This window comes from Biomphalaria glabrata, chromosome 4 (genome assembly GCF_947242115.1).
Source record: "Biomphalaria glabrata chromosome 4, xgBioGlab47.1, whole genome shotgun sequence".
NCBI lineage: Eukaryota > Metazoa > Mollusca > Gastropoda > Planorbidae > Biomphalaria > Biomphalaria glabrata.
Window position 1 is genome coordinate 54,058,619 of NC_074714.1, and position 17,498 is coordinate 54,076,116.

General features: G+C 37.6%; 1 protein-coding gene across 1 annotated transcript in view; it reads right to left on the reverse strand.

The window, feature by feature from the left end:
- Positions 1-280: 280 nt before the first annotated feature.
- Positions 281-17,498, reverse strand: part of LOC106076242 (uncharacterized) — a 153,789-nt gene continuing 136,571 nt past the window's right edge. Inside the window, exons 20-27 of the mRNA XM_056025552.1 lie at positions 17,005-17,198; positions 15,392-15,550; positions 14,126-14,259; positions 12,604-12,866; positions 8,655-8,724; positions 6,066-6,262; positions 5,410-5,537; positions 281-3,582 (exon numbers count right to left, since the gene is read on the reverse strand). Of these exons, the coding sequence (XP_055881527.1) occupies positions 3,364-3,582; positions 5,410-5,537; positions 6,066-6,262; positions 8,655-8,724; positions 12,604-12,866; positions 14,126-14,259; positions 15,392-15,550; positions 17,005-17,198 (1,364 nt within the window). The 3' untranslated portion in view covers positions 281-3,363. The remainder of the gene's footprint in view (positions 3,583-5,409; positions 5,538-6,065; positions 6,263-8,654; positions 8,725-12,603; positions 12,867-14,125; positions 14,260-15,391; positions 15,551-17,004; positions 17,199-17,498) is intronic.

Genomic DNA, 17,498 nt, shown 5'->3' on the forward strand with positions numbered 1-17,498 from the left:
AGGACATATCCCATGACACTCTACTCAGAATTAAAGTAGCAATTATGCATAAAACTCTGAACCATAATCTAAACATACAAAATTTAATGAAATACTCAGAAAGACACAAATATACAGACGCAAGTGGCGTATTTCATGCTAGGACAAATTTTTACAAATACTCCTTCTTCCCCACTGTTAGAGCATAGAATGGGTTGCCTAAGCTAGCCAGGAAAACCAGTGACTTGGCAGAATTTAAGTCATGCATGACTAGATGCATTATGCGTAGGACGTAATCATCTTCTTCTTTTTTTTTTTTTTTTTTTTTTTTTTTTTTTTTTTGAAGTAACGTCTGTATTATATAAGATAAGATAAGAATTAGAAGCGAGCCCAAAGTATAACACTTAGTAGACTGAAGACAAATGATTATGGCAAAGTCTGTCCATTTCAGCACGCCGATATTCAATGTTTGTTTTACTTCAGTTATTAGAGATCCTTATATGTGGCAGAAAAAAATTGTGCATACTAAGCTTTCTGGTGTAACCAGTGCAAATTTTTTGATACGCTACTTTTTTTTTTTTTTTTAAAGATTTCGGATAGATTTGTAACCTCATTTGGGAATTGCAGAAGTTGCCCATACCCTCCGCACTGTAGCTTATATTTTGTTGGCAATTCTGAAGCTCATTTTAGCGTTTCTTGTTTAGTTCATCATAAAAATCTCGAATAAAAAAAAACAACAACTTTACTGTAACATAGTAATTAAAAAAGTTGTTAAACTAAGAAAAATCTATAAAGAGCAAGATATTACATGCAAATAACTAGAACTTGAATTAAGACGTTCACGAAATGAAATATAATATTCAATTAAAGAACTTCTGTCTTCCTCACAAAGATTTTGTCTAATCTAAAAAAAACAACAACAACAACAAATCATATACTAGGCGAGTCATTCTATTAATGCAGGAAGAGGGCCGGAAATCTAAACAGACCTTTGTGGGATTAGCCTGCATTTTTGTTGTTTTGGTCAGTATATGTGCTTTTCAGTATTATCTCCCCCCCCCCCCTCAAAAAAAAATTAAATTCTGTAAATGTAACTGTTTAAAGTAAAAGTAACATTTTTACGCAGCACACGCATATGGGGCGTGGTGGCACAGTGGTTAAGCGCTTGACTTTCAAACCGAGGCGTGCCGGATTCAAATCTCGGTGTGTGAAGGCAGGATTGTTCAACTTCAGGGTGTTTAGGACACATGGTTGGGGGGTACTTGAAATTGGTTTGGGAAAGTAAGGCGGTTTGGTCGTTGTGCTGGCTTGATAGCACGCTCGTTAAAACGTTGGAGCGCAAGGTTTGAAAAGGATATTTTGTTTTTACAAGTATCATTTTGAATTGGAATTTTAAAGCTTCAGTGCAGACATTACATAGAAACATTGTTTGATCAGAATAAACACTTATCTAGGTTATTAAAATTGGGACCTAGATACTGAATGGCTGTATGCTAGGTATATATAGCATATATAGCTGAACTCTTAGACCTGATTAAAAACTAAAAGAGTGAAATTGTTACAGTATATATTACAAACGATTTCAGAAGTAGGTGAAAGTTTTTAAAAGTTGAGACGTTGTAATCGCTTAGGCTGGCCATATCCTATTTGTTTCACAGATATCCGTAGTTACATTTGAAAAAAAAAATGTCATTGTTATTTATATTGAAGCATATTTAGGTCTTAAAAAACCAAGTATCTATTTAGAAAATATTTTATTTAAATATAAAAACAAAAATTTAAAATAATCCATAACAAATACGAAAATAAAATAAAAAAAGAAAGATAACTCAAACATTTTTCGTAGCATCATTTTTTTAGCTAGTCACCTCCCCTCTGTGTGTTTTAATTCCCCTGCGTCCCTGCCATAGTTTATCGTAAACTGAATAACTAGCACAAGATTTAAAAAAAAAAAAACAAGCACATATTCTGTAATACATCATAGCTGACACAATTACAGATAGCTGACTGAAATTACAGAACTCAAAGCAGACAATGGCGCATGTGCAGACGACATCTGTAAACAAATATGACACATGGTTTCGTTTCGAATAACAATTTCCAGTTTTGTTTTTGTGTACAAAGAAAACACTTCTATCAAACAACACTACATCCCGTCTGACTATATCTATAGTGAGCTTACACAATGCCGGAGTTAACTGTGTGGAAGCCCTAGGGCCGCCCTAGGCATGATTCTGTAGAATTATACCCTAACATATTTCGAAGACTTTAATTTTTAAAATTGCAATACTGCTATATCTAAGTATAAGGATATCATATTTGTAAAGAACTATCCATTTTGTTTTAAAATAATATTCAACATTTAAACGAGCATTGAGAAAATAATGCTGAGTAAAATACTCAATTATGTGATCTAGTGGATCAGATTATTATCAAGGCAGCATACATATTGATTTAGTGTTGACAGCCTGTATTTCAACAGAGCCCTTATTTTAGACTAGGCCTTAAAAAATTATTCGATCAAGCTATTGAAGTCAATGTGTTTGAGAATATCCTATTCGATAGCCATTATAGTCTAAACACTTAAAACAATTAAAAATTGAAATAGATTTAGATTTAGGTCTATTTTTATAATAAAAAATGGTCATCATCGAACCACGATGGACGAACTATATATATAATAAAAAAAAAAAGGATACTGAACGCAGTTTAGACTTAAACAGAAAGATTTAAAAATTCCTTTATCCCAATTTCGGTCAGATCAGCTGTCGTCATCGAGAAGTACATAAAAGTCTAATTCATAAAGCCTTGGTTGTGAGTGTGTATGTGTTTCGTGTGTGAATGTTGTTCGTATTTGCATCTATATTGTTATTGTTACAGTAGTTACGCTGAGGTGGTCAATTGTAGTCAAACTGAATTTCCATTTGATTGGACCAATAAAAATTATGTTATCTATCTTATCTTATCTTATCTTTTTAAAGCTTATATATATATTTTAAAGGAGACCCCCCACCCCTCTGAGAGTGAGGCACTGGAGGAGAGAGTATCTCTGCTTTTTACATCTGTCAATCAGGAACTGGGAGGTATGGCTCTATACAATTAGTTTTATTAACAATCTTCCTAAGAATTTCCATGTTCATTTTTTCCAGTTACAGTGATACAACTGCATAGAAGAAGTTCTTTATTGAGATTCTTACCACTGTGCATCTATGTATCTGACTAATGGACTAACATAAAAATAAAGGTTGAAAAAAAAATGTTTTTAAGGGAGCATGGTTGGTAATCGGCAAGAACCATTGGCAGGATATACTAGATATATACATATGCATAGACAGACATTGAAAAGGACAAAAAAGACAAATACATATAAGGAAAGTTAACACATCAGATGGACACGGAATTTTCTCGCCTAAGCTCTGGCCTGAGGACCAGCGCGCCCACATCATAGGCGTGGTTGATGAAGCTGGGAAGGGTTCGGTTGCTGTTGCTGAGGCTGTTGCTGGAGGACATGGAGCTGGACGATGTTGGGGACAGCTGCTTCTTTTGCTTGCTCTTCTGGGTCTGGCGCCGCTCACAACAGGCCGCCCTCCAGAGGTCACGTACCTAAAAAAGGAAACACTATATTTGTCAATCAGCTGATCAATAGTAATCGAAACGGTAAAAGGTAATCATAAGAGGTAATCATAAGATGTAATCATACGAGGTAACCTTAATAGGTAACCATAAGAGGTAACCATACGAGGTAACCTTAAGAGGTAACCATAAGAGGTAATCTTAAGAGGTAACTATAAGAGGTAATTATACGATGTAATCGTACGAGGTAATCTTAAGAGGTAACCATAAGAGGTAATCTTAAGAGTTAACCATAAGAGGTAATCATATCAAAGTGATTATAGAAATAGCCATTGTTGATCCAAGAGGCCTCAACATTGACCTGCGGCGTCGTAACCTGTGTGCAGTGCTGTTTGTCTCCACAGCCTACAGGTTGTGATTTTGCAGGGTCTGTTCAGCCCTTCTATGGCGATTTGTTTCAGTTGATTACACTTATAAAATTAAACTGGGTATCTGCCATTGGACTCTCAAAAAGATAGATCTTTACGTTATAAATGCGTATTGTAAAACAATAGGTGAAAGATTTGGGCATCACAGTCCTAAATCAAAAGGTCCCAACTTTTAAAGATTGATGCATACGAGTGTTTACCTTTAAAGATAGATGTATACAAGACGTGCTTACCTTTAAAGATAGAGGTATACTAGACGTGCTTACCTTTAAAGATTGATGGATAAAAGATGGGTTCTTACCTTTAAAGATAGATGTATACAAGACATGCTTACCTTTAAAGATAGAAGTATACAAGACGTGCTTACCTTTAAAGATAGATGTTTACATGACGAGTGCTTACCTTTAAAGATAGATGGAAACAAGACGTGCTTACCTTTAAAGGTAGATGTATACAAGACGTGCTTATCTTTAAAGATAGATGTATACAAAACGTGCTTACCTTTAAAGATAGAGGTATATAAGACGTGCTTACCTTTAAAGATAGATGTTTACAAGACGAGTGCTTACCCTTAAAGATAGACAGATACAAGACGTGCTTACCTTTAAAGATAGATGGATACAAGACGTGCTTACCTTTAAAGATAGAGGTATACAAGACGTGCTTACCTTTAAAGATAGATGGATACAAGGCGAGTGCTTACCTTTAAAGGTAGATGGATACAAGACAAGTGCTTACCTTTAAAGATAGATGGATACAAGATGAGTGCTTACTTTTAAAGGTAGATGGATACAAGATGAGTGCTTACCTTTAAAGATAGATGGATACAAGACAAGTGCTTACCTTTAAAGGTAGATGGATACAAGACGTGCTTACCTTTAAAGATAGATGGATACAAGACTGCTTACCTTTAAAGATAGATGGATACAAGACTGCTTACCTTTAAAGATAGATGGATACAAGATGTGCTTACCTTTAAAGGTAGATGGATACAAGACGAGTGTTAACTTTTAAAGATTGATGGATACAAGAAGAATGCTTACCTGTAAAAATGGATGCATACAAGAAGAATGCTTACCTGTAAAGTTTGATACATACAAGAAGAAGGCTTAACTGTAAAGTTTGATACATACAAGAAGAAGGCTTACCTGTAAAGTTTGATACATACAAGAATAAGGCTTACCTGTCAAAATGGGTACATACAAGAAGAATGCTTACCTGTAAAGTTTGAAACATACAAGAAGAATGCTTACCTGTAAAGCTTGATACATACAAGAAGAATGCTTACTTGTAAATATTAATACATACAAGAAGAATGCTTACCTGTAAATATTAATACATAAAAGAAGAATGCTTACCTGTAAAGCTTGATACATACAAGAATAAATGCTTTCCTGTAAAGATTGATATATACAAGAAGAGGGCTTACCTGCTTTCTACGCACCACCATCAGAATAAAGATGAGAAAACCTTGCATGGAGCTGAGGATGGTGAAGGCATATTGAAACACTGCCCGGGCATCTTCAATGGCGAAGTAACCAAACAGCCACGTTAACCCTGATACAGAGGAAAGGCACATAACAATTCACCTATGTCAAAGGTCAAGGTTGCAGAATGAAAATGTTTTGGTTGCATGTTTGATTCCAAGCTAGTCTAGCATTATTATGAAAAAAGGGGAGGTAATCCAAAATATAAAAAAAATTATTTGATTTCAATCGCTTGATATTTCTTCTACTTTCTAGAAAATACGTGAGACATTGAGGGTCTTTTCATGAGTTTTAATTTTTGTATCGACTCTGTGCAGGTATAGCTGTGCATTATGTGTGTGTGTATCACTATATGATTTCGATTTGGGTATTTAAATAGGTATTCTTTTAATTCTTTAAGAAATTATAGATCATAAAAGTAATGTTTAGAAATTTAGAATTTTATTCACAAACATCATCACCCATACAATTGTTATCTAAATGTATATTCAATAATAATTCTTTATTATATTAAATTCACATAGCAATAAGAAGTCTGCATCCTTCTGTTAAAATTGCAACTATAAAAAATGTGGACAAAAAAAGGACAGTCACTCACCGAGCAAAACGAAGATAGTGAAAGCTGCTTTGAGATTAGTCTCCCTTGTCTTGTTGTTACTCTGGTTGCTACGGAGGCCTTTGGGCCGTGTGATGAGGCTGATGATGATGATGAAGAACATGATGCTGTTGAAGACTATGATGATGCCGACCGGAAGTGCGAAGGCGTAGTAGAAAGCGTACAGGTTCATCCAGCAACTGATTTGAGATCAAGGAAAAAATACAAATTTTCAGTTATGAATCATATTGATTAGAGCAGTGATGCCCAAACTACGGCCCGCGGGCCATATCCGGCCCGCGACATGTTTCCATCCGGCCCGCCGAAAAATCGGAACAAAGTGTAGAAAAAAGGTAAGGTTGACAATTTTGTTCCCAAAGTTAGGATTGGAACTTTGATTTCATTCCAATCTAATGTAGAGTCTAATATTCATATATGATTTTGTTTTCTAAAGATCACAACGTTTAGTTTTGTTTTTTCGACAAAAGTTGGCAGTGATTTTTGGTTCTTCGACAATGTCGCTGCTGTCTTGACTTGGCCGCATCAATGACACCTTGTGTGGGCAACACAGGGCATCATTACTGCATCCTTTTTGTTTCGTGTTCTTTTTGGTATCAATGCGAGTGGTATCATACCATTTAATAATTTGTGCGTTAATGAAATGGGAGCAAACATGGGTTTAAGGATAATAAAAAAAAAATTTAAAGCACTTTTGAGTACACCAGCGGTTCTCAACCTTTTATGCTCGGCGACCCTTTTTACAATCCCCCACTCCGCCGCGACCCCCCCACACACACACATACAGCAATAGAAGAATAGACAATAACAGTCCATATTTTCGATGGTCATAGGTGACCCCTGGCAAATCGTCAATCGACCCCCAAGGGGTTTCGACCCACAGGTTGAGAATCCCTGGCGTACACAAACTTTTTCAATGATATAAAAAGTTAGGGTTAGGGTTACGTAATCGCTTTAAGGGTGTAAGCAGAGCAACGTGTTTGTAATAAACTATTTAAACTGGTTTATTCTCAGTTTCATATTTTCTTCTTTTTATTGTTGGAAATTAAAATGGCCCGCAGACCGAATAAGGTTGGGCATCACTGGATTAGAGTAAATCAACAATTATTTTGTGTTAATACAGCGCAGGGCGTATAAGTAGTGTAAACGTGGGAGGGGGGGGGGGAATATTGGCTAAGTGGTAAAGCACTTTGCTTTCGACCAGTGAGGTCCCGGGTTCTAATCTCGGTGAAGACTTGGATTTTGAATTTCGGGATTTTTAGCACGCCCCTAATGGTTGTACTGGCCACATGACACCAACGTTAACCGTCGGACATAGAAACAGATGACCTTTACATCATCTGACTTATAGATTGCAAGGTCTGAAAGGGGAACTTAATTTTAAAATATGGGAGGCAGAGGCGAATGTCTTGAAACAAAAGGCGGAAATACTGAGAGGTCACTTATTTCCTTTAACCTTACCCTCTTCTCTCCACCCTCTTTTTCTCTCTCTCTCACTCTCTCTTTCTCTCTCTTTCTCTCTCTCTCACTATCTCTCACTCTCTCTTTTTCTCTCTCACTCACTCTCTCTCTTTTTCTCTCTCTCACTCTCTATTTCACTCTCTCACTCACTCTCTCTCTTTTTCTTTCTCTCACTCTCTCTCTGACTCTCTCTCTCTCTGACTCTCTCTCTCTTTTTCCTCTCTCTCTGACTCTCTCTCTCTCTGACTCTCTCTCTCTTTTTCCTCTCTCTCTCACTCTCTCTCCCTCTCACTCTCTCTGTCACTCTTTCTCTCACTCCCTCTCTCACTCTCTCTCACTCTCTCTCTCACTGTCTCTCTTTCTCTCTCTCTCTTTCTCACTCTCTCTCACTGTCTCTCTCTTTCTCTCTCTCTTTCTCTCTCTCTCACTCTCTCTCTCTCACTGTCTCTCTCTCTTTCTCTCTCTCTCTCACTGTCTCTCTCTCTTTCTTCCCCTCTGTCTCTCTCACTCTCTCTCTCATTCCCTCTCTCACTCTCTCTCTCTCACTCTCTCTCTCACTGTCTCTCTCTCTTTCTCTCTCTCTCTTTCTCACTCTCTCTCACTGTCTCTCTCTCTCTCTCTCTCACTCTCTCTCACTCTCTCTCACTCCCTCTCTCACTCTCTTTTTCACTGTCTCTCTCTCTCTTTCTCTCTCTCTCTTGATGTTAAATGTGTTATAGTTATCATTATACTAATCAGTCTAACCCTAACTTAACACCAAGGCGGTGTCAATCCTACAGTCGTGGGTTCGGGTCCTCTTCTGGCTCAACGCGAATTCTACTTGGAATGGATTTAAGACTCTGTCTTCACTTTTGTTATGAATTCTTTGATTAAGTTGGTGAAAAAAAAGGTGGTTGTGAAGACCGCACAATGCTCTAGTTAGATATTGTCCAGTTCACTTTACAACAAATAGCAAAAGAGATTTTTAAGTTTCGCTGTGATAAGAGTCAAAAGATACCAAAAAGGAGGGTTGGGGGGGTTTGGAGAAAGAGGGGGGGGGTGTTAATACTTCTATATATACTCACAAAGATACCAACAGACTCGTTGCACGTGCACAATAAGATAGGTACTCACTAATTAGCTCGGCCGTAATAGAGATTATAGTCCGTGGCCAACACTGCTACCACTGGGATTAAAGGGAAGCCTGAGGACACAGAAAAACACGTTTAATATTTGGATGAAAACAAAAGGTGTGTGTGTGTCTGACTATCTCTGTGTGTGTGTGTGTGTGTGCCAGCAATGACCTTCCTTCAGGGAACAGTCCAGGAAAAAGCGATAGGAAGACAACAACAATGAATGGACGGGTCTGCCATTGAAAGAGGTTCTACCTAAGGCAAAGACAGAGAGGAATGGAGAAAGACGGTCGACGAATCTTGCGTGGTGCCCCAACGTCCAACAGACTAGGGGATAGGTAAAAGGTAAAGTTAAAAAGGTCTGTGTCTGTGTGTGTGTGTGTGTGTGTGCAAACCGAACGACTTAGTTAATTCTATAAAGCGGCTCTCTCTCTCTCTCTCTCCCTATGTCTGTCTCTCTGTCTCTTTTGCGTTGACTCTCTCGCTGTTTCTTTCTGTTCGCTTTCTCCCTTTGTCTCTCTCTGTTTCTTTCTGTTCGCTTTCTCCCTTTGTCTCTCTCTGTTTCTTTCTGTTCGCTTTCTCCCTTTGTCTCTCTCTCTGTTTCTTTCTGTTCGCTTTCTCCCTTTGTCTCTCTCTGTTTCTTTCTGTTCGCTTTCTCCCTTTGTCTCTCTCTGTTTCTTTCTGTTCGCTTTCTCCCTTTGTCTCTCGCTGTTTCTTTCTGTTCGCTTTCTCCCTTTGTCTCTTGCTGTTTCTTTCTGTTCGCTTTCTCCCTTTGTCTCTCGCTGTTTCTTTCTGTTCGCTTTCTCCCTTTGTCTCTCGCTGTTTCTTTCTGTTCGCTTTCTCCCTTTGTCTCTCGCTGTTTCTTTCTGTTCACTTTCTCCCTTTGTCTCTCGCTGTTTCTTTCTGTTCGCTTTCTCCCTTTGTCTCTCGCTGTTTCTTTCTGTTCGCTTTCTCCCTTTGTCTCTATCTGTTTCTTTCTGTTCTCTCCATCTCTCGCTGTTTCTTTCTGTTCTCTTTCTCCTTTGTCTCTCTCTGTTCTTTCTTTTCTCTCACTGTTTCTCTTTCTCCCACTCTGTGTCTCTGTCTTTCTCTTTCAGTCTCTCTATGTCTCTCTACGTCTCTCTCCGTCTCTGCCATTTCCTTGTAAACTTTTTATTGAAAGCCTTTAAATAAAAACTTGGCTGCAGAGTTAAAAAGACAACAACTCAACTCAGAAGTCAGTGCAGAGTAGAACCACTTCAATTCCATTACATTTACTATCTTCGATACGTCTATGCACATGTTCAGATTCCTCTGAGTGAAGACATCTTTTGATTACGTAACGTTTGAAGTGTATCCCACGAAAATCAGAAACTCTTGGACTGAAAGGGTCATCTGTTAGGAGGAATTGCTAGACTCGATTAGGTAGAAGATCGTTTGATCTCAGCCTGCTTTTTTTGGTCTGAAGTCAGGGGCGTATCCTAACTTTTGTTGCACTTCATGTATAACACTTCTTATAAACCTCGAGTCAAGTCATCAGTCGGCAAGCACGGAAAAATACTTATCGAAGGTCATGACAAGCCAATGACATGGATTCTCGTTATTGCGCATGTTTATCATCTCATAGTCTGCCCGGAGGTCGAACCCGAGTGGTCACGTGAAGGACTAATGGGATACGTGCCCAAGAAATAGGTAGAGAAAATAGGTAGAAAAAATAGGTAGAGAAAATAGGTAGATAAATTGGTAGAGAAAAAATAGGTAGAGAAAATAGGTAGATAAATTGGTAGAAAAAGATAGGTAGAGAAAATCGGTAGATAAATTGGTAGAAAAAAATAGGTAGAGAAAATATGTAGATAAATTGGTAGATAAAAACAGGTAAAGAAAATAGGTAGAAAAAATAGGTAGATAAATTGGTAGATAAAAACAGGTAAAGAAAATAGGTAGAAAAAATAGGTAGATAAATTGGTAGAAAAAAACAGGTAAAGAAAATAGGTAGAAAAAATAGGTAGATAAATTGGTAGAAAAAAACAGGTAAAGAAAATAGGTAGAAAAAAAAGGTAGATAAATTTGTAAAAAAAAAAAAAGGTAAAGAAAATAGGTAGAAAAAATAGGTAGATAAATTTGTAGAAAAAAAAAGGTAAAGAAAATAGGTAGAAAAAATAGGTAGATAAATTGGTAGAAAAAAATAGGTAAAGAAAATATGTAAAGAAAATAGTTAGAGAAAATAGGTAGATAAATTGGTAGAAAAAAAAACAGGTAAAGAAAATAGGTAAAGAAAATAGGTAGAGAAAATAGGTAGATAAATTGGTAGAAAAAAAAACAGGTAAAGAAAATAGGTAGAAAAAATAGGTAGATAAATTGGTAGAAAAAAAACAGGTAAAGAAAATAGGTAGAAAAAATAGGTAGATAAACTGGTAGAAAAAAAAAGGTAAAGAAAATAGGTAGAAAAAATAGGTAGATAAATTGGTAGAAAAAAATAGGTAAAGAAAATAGGTAGAGAAACCAATAGAGTGTACACCCTCTCGCTCTCTTCAATGGTACCACTATTGCAACAGACCAAAGCATTTGAACGTAATGATCAAATGATGTCTGCAATTTATAAGATAAGATGTAGTCTATCAGTCTATATGTTATGTTTGTCAATGCTTCTATGGGAGATACTTGTAATAATAATTATAGCTTTTATATAGCGCTAATATCGTGCTTATATCATGCTCAGAAAGCTATGGCTTTTCGGTACTGCCATTAGGCGCTCAGTAAACACAACTCTGCGCGAGTCGGGTGTCGAACCCCATGCTAGAAGATACTCTAAGGTGGAATACAATTTTTTTCAAATTCTGCAAAATTATTTTTAAAAAAACATATCCAGTTTATGTAAATGATAAAATATTTATTAAAACTATTGAACTATGAGAAAAAAAAATTATCCATCACCAGCTACACAATCTGATGTTATGTACACCTCTTATTGTTTCATACAGAAAACTATTTAGTTGGGTTCAAATCTCGCTGAAAGCTAGGATTTTAACTTTCGAAAATTTTTAGGAAGACCCTGAGTCAATCCAGTTCTAATGAGTACCAGACATTAGTTGGGGAAAATTACAGCAGTTGGTCATCGTGTTGGCCATAGGACACTCTTGTTAACTGTCAGCAGATGATTTTCCCTATATATTTTACAAGGTCTGAAAGGGCCACTTATCTCGCTGAAAGCTAGGATTTTAACTTTCGAAAATTTTTAGGAAGACCCTGAGTCAATCCAGTTCTAATGAGTACCAGACATTAGTTGGGGAAAATTACAGCAGTTGGTCATCGTGTTGGCCATAGGACACTCTTGTTAACTGTCAGCAGATGATTTTCCCTATATATTTTACAAGGTCTGAAAGGGCCACTTATCTCGCTGAAAGCTAGGATTTTAACTTTCGAAAATTTTTAGGAAGACCCTGAGTCAATCCAGTTCTAATGAGTACCAGACATTAGTTGGGGAAAGTTACAGCAGTTGGTCATCGTGTTGGCCATAGGACACTCTTGTTAACTGTCAGCAGATGATTTTCCCTATATATTTTACAAGGTCTGAAAGGGCCACTTATCTCGCTGAAAGCTAGGATTTTAACTTTCGAAAATTTTTAGGAAGACCCTGAGTCAATCCAGTTCTAATGAGTACCAGACATTAGTTGGGGAAAGTTACAGCAGTTGGTCATCGTGTTGGCCATAGGACACTCTTGTTAACTGTCAGCAGATGATTTTCCCTATAAATTTTACAAGGTCTGAAAGGGCCACTTATCTCGCTGAAAGCTGGGATTTCAACTTTCGGAAATTTTAGGACGACCCTGAGTCCACCCAGCTCTAATGAGTACCAGACATTAGTTGGGGAAGTCATAATTACAGATGATTTTCCCTATATATTTCACAAAGTCTGAAAGGGCCACTTCTCTCCATATTGCTTTTTTAAAAAAATAAGGGCGGTAACTCACCCCAGGCAGACAGGACAGTCTTCAGTGTGTACTTTGAGATGTAGGTTCCCAGGACTTTGACGAATGTCAGGTACTGCAGCACGGCCTCAATCAACATCCAGGCGAAGGAGACGAGGATGAAGTAATGGAGCAGGACCGAGACGGTCAGGCAGACGGACTTGATCGACGTCTGCTTCACGCCCACTAGGAATGTCGTCTGGAAACAGAGCAAGGCGATGGCCATGTTGAATAACGTCTGCTGAGCTCGACCTTGTCGAAGTTTTCTAAAAATGGCGGGAAAATAGAAATATGTTATTTTAAAAAAAAAAAAACAAAAAAAAAAAACCTCCTTTTCTTTATTGAAGAGTTAATTTTTTTTTTTTTAGTCAGTACAAGATTCAATTGCCAAATACACACAAGACAAAACCGTAAATTCCATGTTTACACAACAATTAAGGTTTAACATTGTTCAGAAATTGTTTAAACTTGACTATGTATGTTTGTTTTACATGTTTCGGATGTTCCTTACGAGTTGAAGATAATTACTTCCTAGTCCAAACCTCCCACAGGACGACGGGGGATGGGAGCGGGCAGGGTTTGAACCCTGGACCATCGATAAATCTGAACGACAGTCCAGCGCGCAAACCGCACGACCAGGCAGCCATCATTAGGTCAGACTATCATTAGGTTGTCACTTATTCTCTGTTGTAGACACATCTACGTACACATGTGTCAAACATGCCAACGAACGAAGTCCTTGAAATTTGGATTCTTTCGCACCAAACTGTCTTTGTTTTCTATGGAAGCCCGAAAATTCTGAGAAACATAATGCTAAATGTTTTTGTTGGTGCCTTTACCAGTTGACAAGCATGAATTCCTATTTTAAACATTTTTATGTCCAACAAGGTATACTTAAAACTACGATAACCACCGCTAAAATGTATATGTTGCGTAAAGGACTTTTTTTTTTTCAGTAGAAGATTACATTGCCAAAAACACACAAGACAAAACCGTTAAGTTCCATGTTTTCACAACAATTAAGGTGAACATTGTTCAGAAATTGTTCAAATTTGACGATCATAAGGTTGTCTGTTGTTCTCTGTTGTAGACACTTGTTCGTACAAATGTGTCATACATGTCAAACGAACGAAGTCATTGAAAGGAACTGTCTTTAGTTTCCATGGAAGTCCAAAATCCCGAGAAACATAATGCTAAATTTTTTTAATGGTGCGGTTTACCAGCTGACAACTTTAAAATGTTTTTAAGTTTCACGTTTTTTTTTAAATTCACTTTCCAAAAGATACATTGCTTAAAAAAAAAACAAATGTAAAAACTTTGATCAGAATTGTTTATAGTATCACAGAAAGTTTGTTTTTTTTTTATTTTTTTTTTCTCTTTTTTTTTAAGGACAGTATGTATGAGTTTAATAAATGTAGGTATGACTGGAATAAAATAAGGGTTACCTAATAGACTTAGCGTTGAATTTACTATTCATCTTTAGAAAGGTGGCTAGATCAATGCATACGTTTTTTCGACAACTTACTTAAATGCCAAGAATGTTATGATAGTAATTGCAAGACCAAATATGGACAAACTGACGCCTATCAGAGTCAGCACATTCAGGGATGTCTCATTGGCAGCAGACACACCTTGGGATTTCTCATCTCCGTAGAAATCCTGAGAATTAAAAATTAAAAGTTTTTTTTTTAAATGTTTATAAAACAAATCAGATTTATTTAAACATATAATAGGCATTGCCGGTCGATAAAGTACACAACTGTATCAATGCTATATGGAAAGGTTACAGAGCGCTTAAAGCGTCAGAATATAGACAATTTTTACTAAGATAGGAAACCAGATGGTTTAAATACCTAGACTTAGTTGGAAATACCCAACTCTGAATCTTCACCATCCCCAATGAGTTCAACTCTATTGTGGCTAACAACTCCCCTTCTAGCAAACTTCAATAACAAACAAAATAGTTTGATTATTCTTAATGTGTATAATACCTATGTAATGCATAACAGTGGGGTAACATCATAAAGTAGCATCGTCATAGCGTAGCATTATAGCGTATCACTACGTAGCATCGCAGAGTATCGTAGCATTTGGCATAGCCTGAGAGAATAGCATTAAAGCGTATCAATATGTAAAAAAACAGCGTATCGTAGCATTAAAGCGTATCACTAAGTAAAATCACAGCTAGCAATAAAGTGTTTCAATATGTAAAACCACAGCGTAGCGTAGCATTAAAGCGTATCACTAAGTAAAGTCACACCGTAGCGTAGCATCAAAGCGTATCACTATGTAAAATCACAGTGTAGCGTAGCATCTTGATATAGCATTAGAGCAAAACATCATAGCGTAGCATAATAGCGTAACACCATAGCGTAGCATAATAGCGTAACACCATAGCGTAGCATAATAGCGTAACACCATAGCGTAGCATAACAGCGTAACACCATAGCGCAGCATCATAGCGTTCCATAATCGTAGGTTATCGCAAAGTGTAGCGTTATCGTAGGTAATCATCGTCGTAGTGTTATCATAGGTAATCATCGTCATAGCGTATCATCATAGCGTATCATCATAGCGTATCATCATAGCGTATCATCATAGCGTATCATCATAGCGTATCATCATACCTTTGGTTGAAAAGTTTAGGTCATTGTGTTTGTCATAGTATCATATTTTATCATTTGGGGCCCTAAGTCATTTGTCGTTAATGCCAATGGACTGAAGACACCGTGGCTAAAGCTAGTCTTAAGATTATTTTTTTAAAAAAAAAGATCCTTTCATGTGGGCTTACCAAAAGGATTGCGAAATTGGTCAGGTGGTCACACAGGCAGACATCTCGTCCGTTCAGGGTGCCATTGTAGGTGCAGCCTTTAGTGGACCATACAGGACTCTCACTCGTCTCGGTATCCCAGAAGACACATTTCGTTTCCTGCTCCCTGTTTTTGGTCTCCTGTAAGCAGCAGACGTGAGTGGGGGAAAGTGACCAAAGGTTAAGGATTGGACATTGGAGTCACGTGACGTCGATTTAGCAGAAGGAGCGAGTGGGTGGAGATAGGGGATAGGCGAAGACAGAGCAATGACGTAGTAAATCAAAGAGTGAGAACAAGCGAATGTCTTAAAGTTGAAAAAGGGGGGGACACAGGTAAGGTTGTTTAACAAGAAAAAGTCTGTCTAAACAAGAATAAGTCTGTCTAAACAAGAAAAAGTTTGTCTAAACAAGAAAAAGTCTGTCTAAACAAGAAAAAGTCTGTCTAAACAAGAAAAAGTCTGTCTAAACAAGAAAAAGTCTGTCTAAACAAGAAAAAGTCTGTCTAAACAAGAAAAAGTCTGTCTAAACAAGAAAAAGTCTGTCTCATTTTCTGTCTCTCGCTTTCCCTCCCTACACCTTATCTCTCTCTCTAGATTTTTCTTTCTCCCTCTCTTTCTCTCTTTCTCTCTTTGTCTCCTCCTCTTTGTATTTGCGATTCAGAGGGCAGATGAGGTAAAGGTCATGTGTTTCTTTGGCCAACGGTTGACCAGCAGAGTGTCATGTGGCCAGCACAACGACCAACCGCCTTTACTTTCCCCAACTAAAGTCAGGTACCCATAAGAGTTTGGTGGACTCAGGGGCGCCAAAAGAATCCCGAAATTCAAAATCCCGGTCTTCACTGAGATTCAAACCCAGGACTCCAGGTTCGAAGCCAAGCGTTGAACCACTCAGCCACCGCGACCTTCTTTCCCTCTATTGCCCCCTCTCAAACTCATTTTCTCTAAATATATTTCTTACCTCCCTCTCTGTTTCTCTTTTCCTCTCCCTCCATGCCTCACGCTCTCTTTCTCTACATTCTTTTTTCCTTTTCCCACTCTCTTCCTCTCTCTTTTTTTTCATCCTTTCCTTCTCTCTCTCTCTCTCTCTCCACCTCTTCTCTTCCGCTTACTGTCCTTATCTCTTTCTCTCTCACTAGCTCTCTTTTCCTATCCTATCTCTTTCTTTCTTTCTCTCTATTCCTCCATTTCTCTATCACTCTCTTTCTCTACTCTTTCTTTCTTTCCCCCTCCTTCTCTTTTTCTACCTCTCTATCCCTTTCAAATGTTACTCCTCCCCCTCCCCAACCACCATCTCTCTCTCACAGTCTCAATGTCAGTTCCCAATAGCATCATAGAAACATGACTGAAAATAAAATTGCAAGCAAGGGGATTTCTTTCAAATCTGGTAAAGATTTACACCAAGCTGGAACATACCCAGAGTTCAATGCTATTTACACGTGGTTTGGTTTCATACATCCATTTACATCGCCTTTACCGCACAGCTTTTTTTTGTATATTTACTTTGAGGTAACCTTTAAGAAAATTGGCGTTGGCAGAGAAAGCCAGGAGGTGGGGGTGGGGGGGGGGTGTACGCAAGGAAGCAGTTTGATACACTACCTTGAAAGGTTTGAAGACCAGTCTGACTTTCTCGTCTAGACCTTCTATCCTGCGCTCTCCGAGGCTGGCCGAGATAATGGCGCTGTTAATGTCACCGCTAGGGGTCTCCCCTGGGCTCAAGGACAGGAAGGCAGACGTCTTCCGGTAGAGGAACATGGTGAGACGTAACGCCTTGTCCAGGTCTCGTTGTGAATCTGTCAACGTAACAATGTAATAACCTCACAGTAAGAAATAGATGAAAAAAATAAAGAAAGTATAAAAATGTTTAAGGAAAAAAAAACCTTATGTATGGGGAATAACTTCAAATTTATAGCCATATCTCTCAATACTGTAAGATGTATTTCCTTTTTCAATATAAAAATAATTATTAATATTTAATTAAACTTAACTAATTAACTAACTTAATTGGTTAATTTTTTTGTATTGATTCATGTATCGTTAGAGACCATGAATAATTGTGCACAGTATCAATTTGAGCAATAGAAAAATGGGAG